This window comes from Cervus elaphus, chromosome 6 (assembly GCF_910594005.1).
Source record: "Cervus elaphus chromosome 6, mCerEla1.1, whole genome shotgun sequence".
In the NCBI taxonomy this organism is placed as follows: Eukaryota; Metazoa; Chordata; class Mammalia; order Artiodactyla; family Cervidae; genus Cervus; species Cervus elaphus.
In genome coordinates, this window is record NC_057820.1 from 6,094,798 (window position 1) to 6,115,106 (window position 20,309).

The 20,309-nt window shown below is 41.3% G+C and overlaps 1 protein-coding gene across 1 annotated transcript in view; it reads left to right on the forward strand.

Moving 5' to 3' along the window:
• Positions 1-20,309, forward strand: part of TAPT1 (transmembrane anterior posterior transformation 1) — a 59,586-nt gene that overhangs the window by 30,424 nt on the left and 8,853 nt on the right. The window contains exons 4-11 of the mRNA XM_043906133.1: positions 5,816-5,978; positions 8,747-8,882; positions 10,695-10,792; positions 10,979-11,048; positions 15,278-15,358; positions 16,642-16,751; positions 18,185-18,244; positions 18,759-18,827. Coding sequence (XP_043762068.1) covers positions 5,816-5,978; positions 8,747-8,882; positions 10,695-10,792; positions 10,979-11,048; positions 15,278-15,358; positions 16,642-16,751; positions 18,185-18,244; positions 18,759-18,827 — 787 coding nt within the window. The remainder of the gene's footprint in view (positions 1-5,815; positions 5,979-8,746; positions 8,883-10,694; positions 10,793-10,978; positions 11,049-15,277; positions 15,359-16,641; positions 16,752-18,184; positions 18,245-18,758; positions 18,828-20,309) is intronic.

A 20,309-nucleotide genomic window follows, 5' to 3' on the forward strand; every position in this document is an offset into this window, starting at 1 on the left:
CAGTAAGAAGTGTAGCTGAGGTTTAAGTAATAAATGCTAAGAGTATTTTTCTTTTACTGTTAGAGCAAATAAAATACGTGCAAGTAAATTTTACTGATTTCTCGCCCTGGTTTTAAGCATAACATCTCTTATTGGAGGCTTCATGTACCTTTCTGTTTTTAAGGCAGTGGTAATTTGCCCCACAGAAATCTCTCTCATCTCCTGAAGAATTAGGAATTTCAGATGCTCAAGTGTTTCTTAACCCATTGGGTTTCCTCCCCTGCCTTACTTCCTCCAAGGTAGTTCTCCCTGAAATGAACTTCACACACAAACACACACACACATAAGAGATTCTTCCTCTCTTTAGACATAAGCCTTAATTTCCACCTGGGTGATTCTTGCTACCCTTGTCACGCTCACATCACTTCTCCGGGAAACACGGCCGGCCGTCATTTCCCCTCCCAGGCTGGGTCTCCGTGCTCATTTGTAGAGAGCGATGTCTTGTTAGAGGGTCTTCCCGCCTCCGGCGTCGTCGTCCCCTCCTGCTCCTACCGTGGCGCTGTCAGTGGCGTAGCGACATTACAACGTTCTCTCTCTCTTTCTCTCTCGTAAATCAGACCGAAGGGAGGCGCGCTCTCACTTCCCTTGTAGAGTGGAATGTGGTGTCACAGGGACTCCTCGTGGTGAGTACACCCTGATTTTTCTTCTCTTCTCTTGCCAAATTGACATCAGTACAGACAGATATTGATTATAACGAGAAACAGACATGAGCGTTTGGAGATGGACACTTCGGAAGGAAACATGCTTCCTTATCCTAACTTGGTGATAAAGTTTTGTCCACATTTGTGCAGGATATGACCAGAATCTCACCTAACCTAGGAAGATCACTTGATAAAATGAATTTCAATTATACATGTTGTCTAGATTTGACATCAAGTCCTTCATTCCCAATGCCGCATCAGTTCCCTTCATGTGAGCTTAAGTTCCTTCCATGTGAGCAGTTTTTATTTTGCATCATTCAAGCACCAAACATAGCTTTATCAAGCCAGTGCTTTTTTTCCTAGTATAGTTTGGAACCATTTTAAAGCCCAAGAAACACTTTAGTCATTCAGTTTAAGCATTTGTAATTAAGTTTTCTACTGTCTGTTGCAAAAGCTTAAGGTGTTCAATTTTCAGTCTTCTAAGTAAGGAAAACCTCTTAATCTCAATAGTTTATTGCAGTTTATTTTAAAATTAGAAAATGACTTCTCTTTCAAAAATGGACACCATTTTTGACTTTTCACTTTTTTCCAATAGTCCTTTGTATTTCTTCATTCTTTCAGTCATACCATGAGCAGCTACAAGCATTAAGAGAGAAAGAAAGTTAGATCCAGCCTGTGTATTTTGAGATGAAGTACCTCACGCTGGTACCTTGGCATGTTTGAACACCGACTTGAAAATGCAGTAGGCACGGATTACCCCAGTTCCCTTGGTCATGGGTGCTGCCTGCTCTTCCTTCCTGATCTTTCTGTTCACTTGTCAGCTTACACTTCAGTCTTAGTCAGCTGATTACCTCCTGCTGCCCAGGATGAGGAAAACTGCAGCTGATCATCTTTCTGCTCCATCATTCTGTTCCCCAAGAGTGCCCTTGAAGCAACGGGGCCCTTTATTGGATAAATGTGCAAATCCAGGGGAAGTATTTGAATGACCGAAAGATAAAATTTAGAAATGTAGAAAGTTTTAATTTCCACAAGCTTGGCTTAACCTGAAAGTTTTAAATGTTTTTAAGTTCTGTTGAATTTCTTGGTTAGTATTACTTGTCTTGTGATAACTGATGACCAAGCTATAAATTAGATCAGCGGGTTTTTCACTTTGTCTAGCAGCTTCCTCCACTACTTTGTGTGTTTGTGTGGGATTTTCAGCATTTACAAAGTGAATTACAAGTAACTGCTGTTTAATAGGCATTTATGAGGAAGAGCTTCACCCTGAAAGCATTATTCAGGAACCAGTTCAGAGCTGACTGGCAGGGCTGGTGGGTAAGCTTCTTATGAAGTTGGAAACGCATATCATACAGACATCCACAAATGTCCTGGCAGAGAAGGAAACAAACAGTGGAATTGGTTCAGGTTGTTTGCACCAGATGAGCTTATTCTGAGATTCAATCTTACTTCAGAGAGGTTGTGATGCCACCTTAGAATTTTTTTTTTTCCTCCAGTTTTTGCAGCTTTCCTTTTTCATTTACAGGTACATGTATATGATAGCAAGACCCTTTGTTTCTGAACAGTTCTGCTTCTTTTATTTTTTATTTGAATAAATCAATTTTTAAAATCAGTCATCTCCGTAGTAACCAGTTATGATCTAAGCAATGGAACATTTCCACCAAAGCAGAGCCTGCACAGGAAGCAGTGGATCCAGTGGAAATAGTCCTTTTTTTCCCCTCTCTTTTTAGAAATTAAGAGCAAAAATTATAGCTATATTTGGTATTTAGCACAATCATTTTTCCAAATGAGATGACAGTACAGTGATAAATTATACAATATTAAACTATGCTGCAAGATCAAACATGCTGAGTTGCTGATTCCTGTGAGTTTAAAAAGTTCTTTTAAAGAAATGTCTAGAATAGTAGGCAGGAGTGAGAAATTGCCTTCTAGAGCCAGAGGCCAAGAGTCAGATCCTGGCTCCGCCACTTGTTAATTCCGAACTGTGCAGCTGCAGACACGTTCCTAATACCCTTTGGGAAATTAGGATGGTGATGGTCGCTTCCTCATTGGATCTCATAGGATTATTGCAGAAACTGAAAGAGAGCGTACGAGGTGCCTAGAATGGTGCCTGCCACAGAGGGCCTGTGGCTTGTAGCATGATTCTACAGCACTTCTGCATTTTCGCAACCTGATTTAATCCTAGGCAACATGAAGCTAAATTAAAGTTGTTTATGCCAAATTTTGAACTTAGTATCCTCTTGGTTTAAACATTGTGGTATTAAGTTATTTGAGATTATAGCTTTTCAATGTTTGGTTCAGTTCAGTCACTCAGTCATGTCCAACTCTTTGCAACCCCATGGACTGTAGCCCATCAGGCTCCTCCATTCATGGAATTCTCCAGGCAAGAATACTGGAGTGGGTTGCCATGCCCTCCTCCAGGGGATCTGCCTGACCCAGGGATCGAACCCAGGTTTCCTTCATTGCAGGCAGACTCTTTCCATCTGAGCCACCAGGGAAGCCATTCCTTCTTAGAGAATATACTGACTCATTGTTCCATTGTTGCAAATGTTTATAAAGAGACACAATTGAACATATATGTGTTAAAAGTCCCTTCATCTCTTAAAGAGCTTTGGCTGAGACCAGTTAACTGAGTAGATGCCATTCTAGTCCTAAAATCTCTACAGATTTCTGCTTTAGTTAGTTACCTAAATCCTTTTGGTAATTAACACAGATTCACTAATACCATCCTGCATTTCATTCCTGTCATTTTCTTTCATTGATGAAACACAGCCTCCAGTGCTGAAGCAGAAGGCCCCGACCATGGCTGATGTGTGCTTTTCAGCGTGTGCCCATCTGTGCCTGCACTTCTGCGGGCACGTGGGCGGGCGCTCCCGGCAGAGGCTTCCGTTTGTGCCCCGGCCATCCTGGGGGTACAGGCAAACAGTCCAGGGCCCAAGAGTGTCCAAGTGTCTCCTTTTCTCGTTGTTTGCATTAGCGATGTTTACCTCCGGCTCTTGACAAACATGTGTCTCGGGGGGCGGGGGGGGGGGGGGGGGGGGGGGAGCGCAGCGAATTCCCTTGAGAGTTGCACAGCCCTTAGCAGAGTTCCGTGCTCTGGGCTCAGTGTCCAAACTAAGACAGAGCTCACTCCAGATTTCATGGGGAAAAACAGGGCCGCGTCTGCGGGGAGGGAGAAGAAGAGCATTGGAGACAGGAAGGGACAGAGAAGTGATGGTAGAGATACGTCAGCCTTGTCCTGGAGGCAGTTTTCCCCAAGATTTCCACCTCCGCTGCTGAGAAGAACTCCCTTCGGTCTCTTGTGCCCGTCTCAAGACCCGGGGTGTGACCTGAACCGTCCTGACCCGTCTCTCCGTCTAAGCTCATTGGTTCAGCCCAGGGTCATCTGCTGCTGGCCCTCCCTGGATGCAGTCTTCACAGAGTCTGCCTCTTCTCAGGGCGTTTGTCGGGTTCCGTGTTCTCCCTGTGAAGAGACGGAAAGCCGTGCCCAGCGCACGTCGCTGAGGTTCTGCGCGCCTCACGTCGCCTTACGGCACAGCGCTTGGGCAGCGGTTACCCGTCCTTGCCCAACCCAACAAGGATCTTTGGAAGAAAAGTGCCCCTGATCTGAATGTGGCCGAGGGCTCGGCAGGAGCTCAGAGAGTAGATAGCCAAGGAACAGCCAGTAAGTGGAAGCTCAGGACGCCGGCGGCTCCTGAAAAGGGGGCTCACCCCTTAGTGGGAGCCAAAGTGCCATCACGGGGGCGGAAGTGAAGCGGCTCTGCACCCCTGATGCAGATCTTTGGGCTTTCTGTGGATCGCACGGTATGTAAGCTGCCGAGGTGGGGGCTGAGCGTTTTCCATCTTGAGGAATCAGCCTGCAGAAGACAGAGAAAGCACCTTTCCACTCCAGCCACAGGAACTTTACGTGTTGTGACAAACATCTTAATTTCTTCTTTTCTAGTGTATTTTTTCCCTGTATCTTAGGAATACATTTCCATTCACAATTTAGGTTTAGGTCCTTGTACTCTGACCTTGGAAGTAAGGAATGATTCTGCTCATATTACTTAGCAGACAAAACCATCATTGGCACTTGAGCCCCTGAGGGTTGGGGTACCAGCCTGACACACAGTGGCCAGCCCGCCATATCCATGGTCACTCTGTATCCAGGACTCCTCCCTGTCTGAAGTTCCTCATCCGAGGACTCAACCAACCACAGGTCACGTAGTGCTGAAGCACGTGTTTATTGGAAAAAATCCACGTGTAAGTGGACCTGTGCAGTTCAAACCCATGTTATTCAGGGGGCAACTGTATTTCCAACTTATGTTCCAGAGGGCTAATGTTTGTAATATAACAACCATCCTACAAACTAGTAAGAAGATACGAGGAGAGAATTCACAGGTAGTATAGATAAATATTTAAAGAAGATGTCAGTGTTCTAGTGAGAGAAATTAACAGTAAAACTGCTAGATTGGATTTCTCACCAGTGGCATTAGCCAGTATCCCTGAATTGATGCACGTGAGCCTCCAGGCGTCTGGTGCAAGTGTAAATTGATACAACTCCTGCAGAGGGCAGCACAGGTCTTACCAGAAGGACAAAGTGAACGTAACGTGAGATTCCAGTTTTAAGACTTTATCCTATAGATGTGTTTTCACTTACGAGGTATGACATGTACCTTACATCATGGTTTATAGTTGCAAAAGGCTGGAAATCTGTCAGTGTTATGTTAAATTATGATGCATCCATGCAGTGGAACACTGTGCTGTCTGTAAGAACTGATCATGGAAAATAGTGTCGAACGCTACCCCTGTGTCAGAAGGGCCGTGCCAGTGGGGTCCTGGGTTCCTGATGAGCTGGGAGGCCTGTGTCCTCATTGTGGAAACCCATTGCTTCCAGGCGCTCGGCCAGCAGCCACCTGCCCTCTGTGGTCACTCGTTAAGCTTCCCACTTCCTCTCATTGTAATTCTGGTCTAGTATCTTTATACTCTCTACCTGGGCAGGAAATTTCCTACTGTTGAGTAGTCAGCATAACTTTCCTCGTTAGTATGAAGCTTTTGTTTGCCGTTTCCTTTGTTTGCCACTGCCTGTCCCCTAAGATGGTTTATTCAAGAGCACAGAAGGTGAGACTCACCTTTTTACTACTTCTCGTCTGTTTCAGGGACCGACGTGTGCTTCAGCCCGCCCAGGTGTGTGACATCCTGAAGGGGGTCATCTTGGTCATCTGCTATTTCATGATGCACTACGTGGACTATTCCATGATGTATCACCTGATCCGGGGGCAGTCGGTCATCAAGCTGTACATCATCTACAACATGCTCGAGGTGAGTCCGGCAGGCCCGGCCCACGGCACACGGCTTCCCGCACAGGACACCCTCCCGCCACCTCTGCCAGTGGCGCCTCCAGCCTCTGGGGCTCGTACCGTCATGGTGGCCTTGTGAGAATGCACATCTGATTTAGAAGCCCTCGAACAAGATGGTGCCTAGGCGTCCCAGGACACACTGGGGGCAGGCAGCCCACAGGGCACCGTGTGTCCCCCGGTGGGGAGGAGGGGGATCAGCTGCTTAGACGTTTCTGAGCCAGTGCCCCCTTGAGAGTGTAAACTATCAGATGGCAGGGGAATTTTTCCGATTCATTGGAAGCCCATGTGTGCTTTTTGCTAGAACTGTAAATGTTATGAAGATATTTTTAGAATTATGTGTTTATTGGCTATAATAGATTTATATTTTAAATTGCTTTTAAATTTTCACACATAACAAGTGAACAATTTCCCAGTTTCTCTAAGTATTTAAAGCTTTTAATACAATATGTCTTCAAAGTGCACTACACTTTAAAGTAGTCATCCTATGAAAATCTGCATTTATATAAAAAATAAACAGTTATACAAAGCAAAAAAAAAAAAACGCTTTGCTTTATAGGCAGAATCTTAAGGTTTTTTTAAATAGTAGTATTAAATATTAAATAATAGTAAATATGTAAATAGTAAAATAACCTGGGTTATATCATTAACCTTTTAAGATTCGGTTTGCACTTTTCTGTACTACTTTTTGGGGACACCAGTAAGGTCTCCCTGTCTCTTAGATTCAGTTCAGTTCAGTCGCTCAGTCGTGTCTGACTCTGCGACCCCATGGGCTGCAGCATGCCAGGCTTCCCTGTCCATCACCAACTCCCAGCATGTACTCAAACTCAAGTCCATCAAGTCGGTGATGCCATCCAACTGTCTCATCCTCTGTCGTCCCCTTCCCCTCCTTCCTTCAATCTTTACCAGCATCTGGGTCTTTTCCAGTGAGTCAGTTCTTCACATCAGGTGGCCAAAGTACTGGAGTTTCAGCTTCAACATCATTCCGTCCATTGAATATTCGGGACTGATTTCCTTTAGGATGGACTGGTTGGATCTCCTTGCAGTCCAAGGGACTCTCAAGAGTCTTCTCCAACACCACAGTTCAAAAGCATCAATTCTTCGACGCTCAGCTTTCTTTATAGTCCAACTCTCACATCCATACATGACCACTGGAAAAACCATAGCCTTGACTAGACAGACCTTTGTTGGCAAAGTCATGTCTCCAGTGGGTTTTCCGGACACGTTGGGGTAATGTGGGGCTGCTGGCCTCTCTGGTCTGACACTGCCTGGGTGGGGACTTCCTGTCTCTTCACAAAACCGCGGCCCTCTATCCATCCTGGTTGCGCCTACATTCATCAGCTGAGATGAGTTGGAACTACACCCCAGCTCCGCAGTGTGGGCTTGTCGCCAGGTCAGGTGAGGTGCTGACAGTGGGTTTGGCTGGGTTTGTGAAGCAGAGTGGCCATCCTGCGCCCCCTCCGTCCCATCAAAGAAGAGCCCAGGCCTCCTGTCCCCTCTGGCCGTGTGGGCAGCTCTCCACGTCAGGCCCCGCTGCCTCCTCTCTGGGGGGATTGCAGCCGACCAGGCTTCTCCCTCCCCCCAAAGCTTAAGATAGGTGCCTCCTGATGTACAACGCCCCCCACAAGGTGCTGTTGTTGCTGTTATCAGGAAGTGGGCCAAGCAGGAGGATCCATGAATTGCTGATCCCAGTGGTTTAAATACTCACTCACTCTGTAGACCACTCACTCTGCAGTTGAGTTTAAGCATAGTGGACCAGAGTCCAGGCTCTAGAGATAACTCTCTCCAATCCTGGTTATCCTGCACGTGCGTCCAGCTGCTGAGCAATTCTGCTCTTCAGCTTGTCATCTGTGAGATGGAGATACTAGGAGAATTACAAGGATTCCATGAGACAGCACATAGAAGGAGCTTAGCACAAGCCAGGTGTGTGGTGGGAGCTCCCTTAATGGTAGCTGTCGTTTCTTCATTCAGCAAGTGTTTAACCAACACTTCCTGCATGCTGAGATCCCCAAGAGCCCGAGGTGGACAAGCCTAGTCCCATGGCTAATACTCCACAGGTGGGAGAGAGGCAGTGATAAATACCGTGATGAATAGGCAGGTGAGAGAGAGGCAATGATAAATACTGTGATGAAGAGGAACAGGGTGATGCTTTAGAGACCGTGGGAGCCACCAGAGGTTGGATGGGCCAGGAACGTCCTATCTCAGAATGTGATGTTCCAACTGAATCCTGAATGATTTGTGCTTCTCTTTATCTATTAAACTATATTCATGGAGATCAGTACTTGAAAATGTCTTCCAGGAATAAATTTGCTTATTATATTCTTATATAATAAACCTCAAACAAATCACAGCTATTGTTACTTACCAATATTAGGTATAAGGAGAATGGGTCAAATGATATTTGTCCTTAAAAGTTTAAGTTTGAGTCCTGAATTTAAATTCAAAAAGTTAAAACCAGAAGAACTATGATTTTGATGTGTCCTCTCCCTTTTATTTAATGACTAAGATTTTCCTTGTTACAAACGTGGCTAGTTAGACAAATTCTAATTCAGTTAGTATAACACTTGGGTGTTCAGGTTGTGTCAGACAATAAGAAAATGTGAACGATTAAGTAAACAAAGATCCTGCTCTCTTTTGGAGCTTATCTCCTCCGGTATTTGTGTTACCTCTGAATTTTAATAAGATGTACAGATGGCATAGTAAGAAACATGTTTCCTTAATTTTTCTCTTTAGGTAGCAGATCGTCTGTTTTCCTCATTTGGACAAGATATATTAGATGCTCTCTACTGGACAGCAACGGAGCCCAAAGAAAGGAAGAGAGCCCACATCGGGGTGATTCCCCACTTTTTCATGGCCGTCCTCTACGTCTGTATCCTTTTAGACTTCTCAGAAACGCCAACCATCAACGCATATTTATACTATTCTGTTTGGTTAGCTGTTTCTCACACTTAAAGAGGTGTGTGTGTGTGTGTATCCTAAAGATTAATGTGAAATGTCTACTTTCTTTTGAGAAATTGGTTATAATAGTCTACTTAGTCCTTGAACAACACAGGGGCTAAACCAAGTATGGGGCTTCTCTGGTTGCTCAGTGGTAAAGAATCCACCCACCAGCGCAGGAGACAGAGAAGATGTGGGTCTGATCCCTGGGTCAGGAAGATCTCCTGGAGAAGGAAATGGCACCCCACGCCAGTACTCTTGCCTGGGAAATGGCATGGACGGAGGAGCCTGGCGGGCTGCAGTCCACGAGGTTGCAAAGAGTCGGACACGACTGAGCGACTCAACAGCGGCAGCAGCCCAAGAGTGAATTATAACCAATCTCTGTGTCTGAGGGTTCAGCCGCCAGCAGGCCGCTCAGTCCTGCAGTGTTTCACTGTTGAAAACTACCTGTGTGTAAGTGGACCCGTGCAGTTCAAACCCATGTTGCTCAGCGGTCAACTCTAACTGTACATTAGAGAGTCTTATGTGTGCATGCCCCTTTAAACTGCTAGAAACTGGTTATAAGGAGGGATTTTAGAATAAAGGGGTAGTTATATTTATACATACTTCAGATTTATATAGACTATGTAGTTTTTTCATACTTAGGTTAGAATTTTATTAAGTTGCTCTTAAACCTATGAATTCTTTGTTATAACCTTCAGCTGAGAATGTATGCAGTTCTTCAATAAAAAAAATGAAAAATGTATACAGTTCATTTAGAAGTAAAATTTGAAATTAGCTGAGGAGGAATTTTAGAGGTTTTCTTTCCCCCTCCCTCACCTCCATCTGAAAGCTTTTCTTTTGGAGAATAGATGTTTTACCATGTAACACAGTGTGCACATGTATGTATACTATACATGCCTGTCTGTTTACATACATGTGCATACTCACACTCGTTTCATATCGGAGCTGGACTGGTTCACAGGAATGTGTCATGTGGGTTTTGTTTTGTACTGTCTTTGAAAGAGCAATGCTTAAAAGAATTGTATTAACATTTGGGAAGTTAAGGGACTGTATGGGGAAAACGTCTGTGGCGAGTAAAAGATTGTTTCAGACACAGTGGAACCAAAAGTTACTGTTCTAATTTAAGCTCTTCCATGGAATTTAAGCTCTTCCACAGGCGATATAATTCTAAAACTCATGAATGTCTTCTGAACTGGCATCTGAAGAAGAATCTTAATTACCAGACATTTCTGACTCCTGCATTCCCCATCCCCCAGCAAAAACCAGAGAGGAAAATCAGTTCCAGACTGACTCTCACTTTATGTTCTTTTCTGTTTTAGGATGCAAATTATCGGAATTCACAATGTATATATCTAAGTCTCTTCTTTCAGTATTTACCATAATGTATTCCATTATTTAAAAAACTTTTCTGAGATTCCATTTCCCAAGCATCGTGCCAAATGCCACAGCTCCAGAAAGAGCAAGACGGCTGTCCTCCAGAACTCCCCATCTAATTGGTTGGGATCATTTCTGCTTCTGTTTGTTTCATAGTTTATTTCATAGGTTTCTTATCCCATCAAATTTGTATCAACTATAGCTAATAGGGAAATTACAAAGATAAAAAAGTACTTGTGTAAGGCATGATTTAGAAAGCATAGTCATATTTTTCCCCATTATAAACTTCTGAGATTTTAATAGCATTATCTGTTAACATAAACTGGAAACAGACTTCAGTTTTTCCCTTGACATCGCTTACTGCTAGTTTTGCATGCCATCCTTATAATGGTTCAAGCAACAACTCTGAATGTGGCTTTTAACTCACACAACAAGTCCCTGCTTACTATCATGATGTCTAATAATGTAAGTATGAGATTTTATTTAATATTTTTGAGGTTGTATGGGTATGTTAACAGCAGTATTCTAGATGGGAGAAAGTTTTTTTTTTTTTTTCTTAATTGTTATTTGTTCTGGCAAGTTTCACATATGGCGTGTCAATTTTTAAAAGTGTGGTAATGATAAAGATGACTTTTGTGTTTTCTGTTTCAGTTTGTTGAAATTAAAGGAAGTGTTTTCAAGAAGTTCGAAAAGAACAATCTTTTTCAAATGTCCAATAGCGGTATGTTTAATCAGATTCTATTTGAAGCTTTATGCAGTGTTACTGTGTAATTCATTCTGAGACTCTTAATGTCACATTTCCAACAGGCCACTACTTCTTTGACTTAAGCTGTGTTTTCTCTTAACTCTCTCAACATCTTCACTAAGTTTTTTGTATTTTGGTTATTGTGATCTTGAGGATGTTTAATATAATAAATAATTACAGGCATTTGTATAGTACTTTACCATACTTTCATACTATGGTATAGTATGGTACCATACCTTACCATACTATAGCACCAAGTGCTATACAAATGCCCATAATTATTTATTATCTTATCTTTCTAATTCAGAAATTTCTTGAAAGCTGCTGATATAACTCCATTTTACAGATGTGGAAACTGAAACACAGAGGAAATGATCTGACTCGCTCAAGGTCACTCACTTAGCCATAGAGAGAAGAATTATGACCACAAACCTCAGATTGGCTCTTAGGTCTCAGCTTTCTCAGTTAAGACTTACTGCCTCCTTCCTAATTCTGCAAAGTGTGAGGGCACAAAATGTATCCCAGAAACATTATCATAACATAGTTGTCATAATCAGAGCAGCAGTGCCTTGGTTCTCAAGGTGTGGCCCATGGGTCCCTGGATGGGCGTCTGCGAAGTCAAGACTGTTCTTGTGAAGATGCTATTTGTCTCGTTCACCATGTTGCCATTTGCACCGGATCGTCCGGTCCAGTGGCTGCCCGGGCGTGTCAGTGACGCCGAGGCGCGTCCAGCACTGAGGGCCAGCGCGAGATGCTGCAGCTGCTCCCGGAACCCTTGGGGGGTTTCTTCAGCCTTGCACGGCCGCCTGCCCTGTCACCCAGCAGCGGGAGCATGGTTTCACAAAAGGACCTGTACAAGAACGGTTATGGCAGCCTTATTCCCAGCCCCAGATTAGAAACAACCCAGACCCTCCTGTTCAGAGGAAAGCAGATAAATAAATGTGTGTGTCTACATTGCGAACACTGCTCAGCAGTTAGAACTACTGTATTTTCAACTGTATAGAGGAATCTAAAAAGCTTTATGCTGAGTGAAAGGAGGCCAGACATAAATAAGTGCATGCTGTGAGATTTCATATTTATGAGGTTTGTGATCAGACAAAATTAATTTATGATAATAGAAATCAAACTGATTGCTTACTGGGGATGGGGATTGGGCAGGAAGGGGTGTGAGGGAACTTACTGCAGTGATGGAACTGTTCACGTTTTAGTTACAGGAATGGTGGCAGAGCTTATACATTCATCAGAACCCATCAGATTCTACACGTAAAACTTCGCATGTGTGTAAATTTTACCTCTGTATTAGGCAAGGAAAGTAATGGCATGTGAATATATTAAAGCAAAGGAACGCCTGGAATTATAGGAGATTTGATAACTAGGCAGGGAACAAAAAGAGCTCATGAAAAACTTCAGCCAGTCTGTGGAACAGTGGTAAAACCTTAGACCTCGAAGCTGTGAGAGGCAGCATTGGCTTGTGCCTTTCTGTTCGGTAATATTCTTTCGGACGTGTGCTGCCAGTCTCTGTGAATTTGAAATGAAAGAGGAAAGGGAGAGACAGGAGGGAAGCTGAGATAGGATTGCTTCTTCTGTGGAGGCAGCTATGAGAATTTCACTTGTAGCAGAAATCATGCTGTTTCTACGTAGTAGCCTGATTTGAGTAGGCACTCTTTGTAGAGCTGTAAACTAGGCTTGCAGGTCTTTTTAAAGTTTTAACAGTTCTTAGTCTTTATTGTGTGGAGGAGATTGTGAACAATTTGCAACCTTATCACCAGTATGTTGAGATAATTAATGTCCCCTTTCCTTTCTTTTAGAAACAAGTCCCCAGAATTACAACCTCTTAGCTTAGAAAAATTAGGAATTTAGTATTTCAGTTTTCAGAAAGCTCTGAAAACAATGGCATGTTGATCAAGCAATGCATGTGCGTTTACAAGAAATTCAAGAGTATATTATGGCATAAATGGTTAGTAATCAGCTTGAAAAGTCTTGCTTTTTGTTAGAGGTAGAAGAGTTCTTGTTACAGTGCGGTGTGGTCTGCCTTGTACCCCCTTCTGTCTACCTTCAAGTTTTACAACAAATTAATTTTACCAAAGGCAGCATTAAAACCCATTCCCACATAAGAAAAAGAAAAATCTCTCCGAGTGAGAGATGGCACGGACGTGGGATCAAATTCAGAACCTTGAACGAGTTTAATGTTGAAAACCTAGTTTGGAAACGTTCAGTTCAGTTCAGTTCAGTTGCTCAGTCGTGTCCAACTCTTTGTGACCCCATGAATCGCAGCACTCCAGGCCTCTCTGTCTATCACCAGCTCCCGGAGTTTACTCAAACTCATACCCATCGAGTCGGTGATGCCATCCAACCATCTCATACTGTGTCGTCCCCGTCTCCTCCTGCCCCCAATCCCTCCCAGCATCAGAGTCTTTTCCAATAAGTCAACTCTTTGCATGAGGTGGCCAAAGTACTGGAGTTTCAGCTGCAGCATCAGTCCTTCCAATGAGCACCCAGGACTGATCTCCTTTAGGATGGACTGGTTGGATCTCCTTGCAGTCCAAGGGACTCTTAAGAGTCTTCTCCAACACCACAGTTCAAAAGCATCAATTTTTCAGTGTTCAGCTTTCTTCACAGTCCAACTCTCACATCCATACATGACCACTGGAAAAACCATAGCCTTGACCAGACGGACCTTTGTTGGCAAAGTAATGAATCTGCTTTTTAATAGGCTATCTAGGTTGGTCATAACTTTCCTTCCAAGGAGTAAGCGTCTTTTAATTTCATGGCTGCAATCACCATCTGCAGTGACTTTGGAGCCCAAAAAATAAAGTCAGCCACTGTTTCCACTGTCTCCCCATCTATTTCCCATGAAGTGATGGGACCAGATGCCGTGATCTTAGTTTTCTGAATGTTAAGCTTTAAGCCAACTTTTTCACTCTCCTCTTTGGAAACTTTAGAGCAACTGTATCCTTTCAGTTTATTGCCTTACTGTGCATTTTCTTTCAGGGAATTGTCCAAGGACACGCGGAATAGAGTTTAGTTAATAAAACCCAATTTTTTAACTTTTGGTCCTTTCTTCCACTTCATGTCAGTGTAAGCCCCAGTTGAGTATGGAATCTAGGCCTTTCTGATTTGGGTTCTTAAAATGGAGAGTTTTACATAGTTTTTAACCCACTGACATTGTAAACTGTACATTCAGAAAGATCCTGCAGGCGTTACATTGGTTTGAAGTATGGTTCCAGCTCAGGGTGATTCTGTTTAAGTCTCAACATAAACCTGTGTACCTGCATTCATTTAAATAACTGTTGGAAATGAAATAGTCACTTCACGTTTAAAATGTGATTGTAAATACATTAAAGCATATCCCTGTTAGTGGTAACTTAGAAAAAGCAGATTAATAATTTGAATATCAAAAGTACTTTTAAAGCATTAGTCACCAGTGTTTTTAAGCTCTTTAATAGCGATTAAGAGAAAACATTCCCATTTTGGTAAAAATTTCACTTTTTAACTAACGTAAGAGTTCACCCCAAGTCAGACAGATTTATTTCATTCCATTTCCTGATTACATAGTATCTTAGATGATGATAAGAAGCTAACAGGTTAAAAAGTGAAATGTGTTAACTAACCCTTAGCAGGAATTTAGTTCTTTCCTTTTATTAAATTCATTCAGAGTAAGCTCAGAATACTTAGTAATTAAGATTACTATCCTCATGAAACCTAATTTTTGCGTTGTTTTATTCTCCTAAGTTCCCTCAGTAATGCTGTTGGCTTTGTTAGCTAGTTAAAGGAGTCATCCAGTTGGTTGTTGTATTCCAGACCTGAAATACTTACCAGATCGGAAGCAGTCTGGGAAGCAGGGGTTTTATGTTACCCAAAGTCTTGTATTTTACTCTCTGCTTCTATTTTTTTCTTCTTTTGTAAAATGAAAACAGTTTCCTTATGTCCCCAAAGACCATTGGAGGAATTTGACTAAGTCTGACCAGATAGATGGTTTGAACATTTTTTGAGGTTTGTAGAGAACTGGCATTTCTGTACTAGGATTATGTTGGTTTGAAAGAAGTAAATGGCTTGCCAGTGTAGCACCACCCTATATATAACATATTTATTTCACAGACATTTACACTGTTAGACAATTTCGTCATATTCTGACTAAAAATTATTTTAGATACATACTATAGTATTATTTATATATACTACTTTTATGTTAAACTTTTTTTCAGATATTAAGGAACGATTCACAAATTATGTGCTTTTGCTAATAGTATGTCTGAGAAACATGGAGCAGTTTTCTTGGAATCCAGGTAAGGAAGTCTTAACAGTTATGGTGCCTTTCAGTTTTGCTCCTGAGCGAAAAATCATTCTCTTCCATGGAATAAAATGAGTACACAGAAAAGTGCAGAAAACTCCAGAAGCCTTTAGCTGGTCCACTCTTCACGTGTAGGATGGGTTGACTGTGCTCTATGGGGTGGTGGGAGCTAGACCCCCCACAGTAGTCTTTGGCCCAGCATGGTACCACTGGTAAAGAACCTGCCTGCCAATGCAGGAGACGCAGGTTCGACCCCTGGGTGGGGAAGATCCCCTGGAGCAGGAATGAGAACCCACTCCAGTATTCCTGCCTGGAGAAGCCCGTGGACAGAGGAGCCTGGTGGGCTCCAGTCCGTGGGGTCGCAGAGAGTCAGACATGACTGAGCGCACGCACACGGCTCCCACGGACCACACCGCACCTCCGCAGCCTGTGCCCAGTGACCCTGCTCAGCCCTGCACCGTAGATGCTTTTCTCTCTCATAGACGAGGAAACTGGAACTCAGGTAGCCAGTCAGTGGCAGAGCTGATTGTCCAAAGAGGTCGAGGTGCCCTGACTGAAGCTCAGCACCTCCTTCCTGGTCAGCAGGGGGCCCCAGCCCTGCACCCTCCACCCGCCGCCAGCTGCCCCAGGGTGGGATTGCCGCGGGTCCCCGCCAACATTCCTGATTTTCCTGCTCTGTCCCACTTGTGTATCCTTCTTCAAGGCCTAAGCAGATTATCCTGATGTTTGCATTTGTTAATCAGGCACTTGGTACTGAGTTGATGTTTTAATAAATACAATAAAGGTGAGCAAATCTGGCAGGTTACCTCTGTGTGACGGTGAAATAAAGGATGGATCAGTATCGTTGAATCTTAGTGATCAAAGAGAGGAAAAAACGGTTCAGTTGACTTTAGCACATTGTCCTCCCAGTTATCTACCATCACTCTGAGGCAGCCCGAGAGGTTTAGACGGAGCCTCCTCACTCACCATCCCACCAGTCGTCCTGTACCTCTCCCCAGGGAGAGGCCGGGCTCCGCTAACCCTGGCGCCCCCCTCAAGGCTTCCTCTGTACCAAGCACAGAGTAAGCACTTGTTGAATGACTTAGCCTTTAGCCTGATAAGATATGACTCTTCCTGATAATTAATTCTATGCCGGTTCTCTCTCCATTATCACTTGTTGAAAATGTTACAGTTTTACCCTGTGGAGAATGCAGATTTCTCTGGGAGCCTATGATAGGATGTTATGGACTCTATTCATATTAAGAGATGTAACTGTCTCTCTTCTCTCCTACTTTATAGATCATCTCTGGGTGTTATTTCCAGATGTCTGTATGGTGGTCGCGTCAGAAATTGCTGTGGATATTGTAAAACATGCTTTTATCACAAAGTTCAATGACATCACAGCAGATGTATGTATTTTAATAAACAATTCAATGTTTGGTGTTGACTTCTGATTAGTATCATAAGGTTGTAGAATAGCAAGTTAAATTTACTGAATTTATGAGTACGATAGAAAAGTACTACAGTTTTAAAGTTAGAATTATAATTTTAAATTTCTAAAAATGATTATGCTGCCAAAAGTACATTATTTCAATGTTAAACAGTTCTGTGTCTGTACTTTCCGGTAGAGGTATAGACTGACCAGTAGTTGAGATCAGGGTGTCTGTCACTAACTAAAACCATTATAAACTGTTGATACCATCATAACCTGTCTCATTAAACTTTTAAAAATCACGTTCCTATTTAAAATATTAGATATCAGAACCTCTCTCTTTGACTGGATTGTTTAGTATTTTATATTTTAAAATTGGTTTTCTTTTCTCCTGTGATTATGAATAGGTTTTTGGTAAGTCCTAGAAGACAAGCACCTTATATTTTTCTACTGAAAACATTTGTTGGAACTTTGAGAGATTTGTTTTATGTTACAGCCAGGTATTTTGTAGCATTTCCAAAAATAGAAATGTGGCTGTAGGCTTGATATAAACAAAATGAAGCCTACTCACTGAGTCATCCTACCAGTCTAGTTTTCAAGAGCAATGCTCATTCCTAACCTAGGACCAAAATGAATAGTGATTTACCAGTATCTCAATTTGGTTTGGGTTGTGCATGCTTATTGTCATATTTTAAAAGACACAGACCTACAATGCAGTGCGGTTGCAGCCGCTGCAGTTGATGATGGGGTTCCGGCATTTCTGAGTGTGTTAGTATCCTTGAATAAAAGATGATCATGCAGTTTTTTGCAAAGACCGGATATAACAATTTTACCCTTCACTGTCTTGGCTTCCTCAAAACAGGAATCCCTTTTCATGTGACATTTTCTCAGCAACCGAAGTCAAAGCTAATAGCCTTGATTCAAATATTTAGTGTGTTTTGTAGTGGAAATGACAGTTTGCAAGTGCCTTCAGGACTGCTGTGTTCTCCAACTCAGCTTAATATCATACTTAGCATTCACTCTTCTAAGAAGATATCATTATCATTAGATGTACAGTAGTAATTTTTAAAACTGTTCATTTAATTTATAATTTCAGAATTATTTTCTGTGCCTTGCACTACTTAAAATAGCCACTCTTCCTAAAAGTCTAAACTCTCAATGACCATAATCATTGAATATTTATCCCTCTTTAAAGGAAACCTTTAAAAGGCCTTGAACCTATCAAGGGGAATTGAGGCTCTTTTTCACTCTTATTGTAGGTGAACAAATAGGGAAAAACTACCCAGATGTCACTTGGTTATTAGCACCTCCTTCCTGGCTAGTTATTGAACATTGTATCTACAAAGTAAATCTTTCCATGTTTTATATTTGCACTATATTACTTAATACCTCATTCTTATTTGTCTTTAGGTCTACAGTGAATATAGAGCCAGCCTTGCTTTTGACCTTGTTAGCAGTCGACAGAAAAATGTAAGCATTATATATAAAAGGCATAATCTGAAGTTAACTGAACAATTGTTTAATTAATTAATAATTAATTTTTTGAATAATAGTTTAATATAGCATGGGATATTAATTAAGGGAAAGTTAGGTAAACCACCTTATTTCTGTTCTTGACACTAAACATTTACAAAATAATAAAAATAATGCTAATATATGGTTTCTACAGCATTGAAGCAGTTATGCAACTTTGTATTTTAAAGTTCTTATGAATATTTAGGTCACTCCATTGTTTTACTAAATTTCAATATAGGTACTAGGGTCTCTTCTTGCTCACAGTCTCACCTGTTTAGAATATTTGCTGGTGATGAATGAACTGTACTATTTTTTTTAAGTTTGAAACATTTCTTATTTTAATTACAATAACAATAAGAAACATTACATATAAGCACAGACAGCATTCCTGTACCTGACTTTTCTGATGAATTCTGCTTTTTAAGTGCTTATCAAATCCCATAAATCCTTTTCTTCTCTCTCTGTCCAGGCATATACTGATTATAGTGACTCCGTGGCCCGGAGGATGGGGTTTATTCCTCTCCCACTAGCTGTTTTAGTAAGTCCATACGCTTTCTATGATGAGATGACCGTCATTAAAGAATATGAATAAATGGATTATCAATCAGTTTGTTCTAAAATGACTTGATAGTAAAATTAAAGGTCCATGACTTAGAAGGAAATTTTGTTTTAAATTATAATATTTTCCTTTTGGATTTTGAGCCATTTAATGGATAAAAGATGTTAAGACATATTTTACGTGATAGCTTTCCTAACAATGAGAATATTCATTTTTGCTTCTTCACTTGGCAGTGGTTTTTCTTTTTGAATGGAAATACCTGGTGGTAGGCATTGAGCGGCCACTGTAACACATATTGGTGGGAGTGTGAGTTGATCCAGCATTTCTGAAGAGCCCCATGACAGTATTATGCTTTGATGAAGTAATTCCAGTTCTAGGAATTTCTCCTAAGAAAACAGTCATGAAAGGCAAATGGTGATTTATAGGAAAGGTTATGCACTGCAGTAGCATTTATAGTAGTAAAAATTTGGCAACAGATGAAATAGATTAAATAAACACGATTGCTCAAATGAAGTATTCTGTATTCATTATGAGTACTACTTAAATTTTTTTCCAAAGTTTTTACAAGGGAATTTTCTGCTGTTATACACAGGAAATATCATATATATTTTTAAATAATGGCACTGAAACTTACTCGATCAAAAACATTAGTCATCAACTTCTGATATTTTAATGAATTGCTCAGAACAGCCTTGCAAATAGTTACTGTAATATTTAATTAGAGCTCTAATAATGTTAATTAAGAAGATTTTGCTGACTGCACTTATATTTGATTGCATTCCTTTTTGGCTAACTATTCTCACATCAAAACAAATGCAACTGTCTTTTCATTGAAGGATATCTGAAGTTTTCCAAAGACGCAAAGTCTCATGGAAATTAAGAGATGTAGAAAGAAGTTGTCGGTCATACTAACTGTATTTTTTACCAGCTTGCCTAACTTTTTTTTAGAGGATGAATGATTAATAGATTTAATGTTATTTAAACTTCAGCAGGACTCTCCAGATAAACACATCCTAAATGTTTTCAGTTGTGTTAGTAGTTTGTTTTTATTATATACAAATATGGCTTTCTTTTGCTTAGGGAAAGGAAGTCCTAGAATTTTGGAAAAACAGAAGATTCTGAAGAGTGAAATTGTTGTTAATGGTTTAAGAGATTGATAAAATAGAATTTAAGATTTTTTCTTTGTTTTCTGCAACTGGAAAAAGGATACTTGCCATGTGAAAATAAACCTAGGCTGCCTTTTTGTTTTTTTTAAGGATTAGTTAAGTGGTTGGATTTAAATGTGGCCCTGCTTTGCCAAATAATAATTTGTCTAGTAACTTACTTACCAGAAAATTCTGATCATAATTAGTATGAATTTTTTAAATTAGTATTTTTAGATTTTTCATCAATCTTCAGTTTATTCTCTGAGTGAGTTTTTATGGTGGTTATACCAGAAGATTTAAGTTAAGTTAATACTTG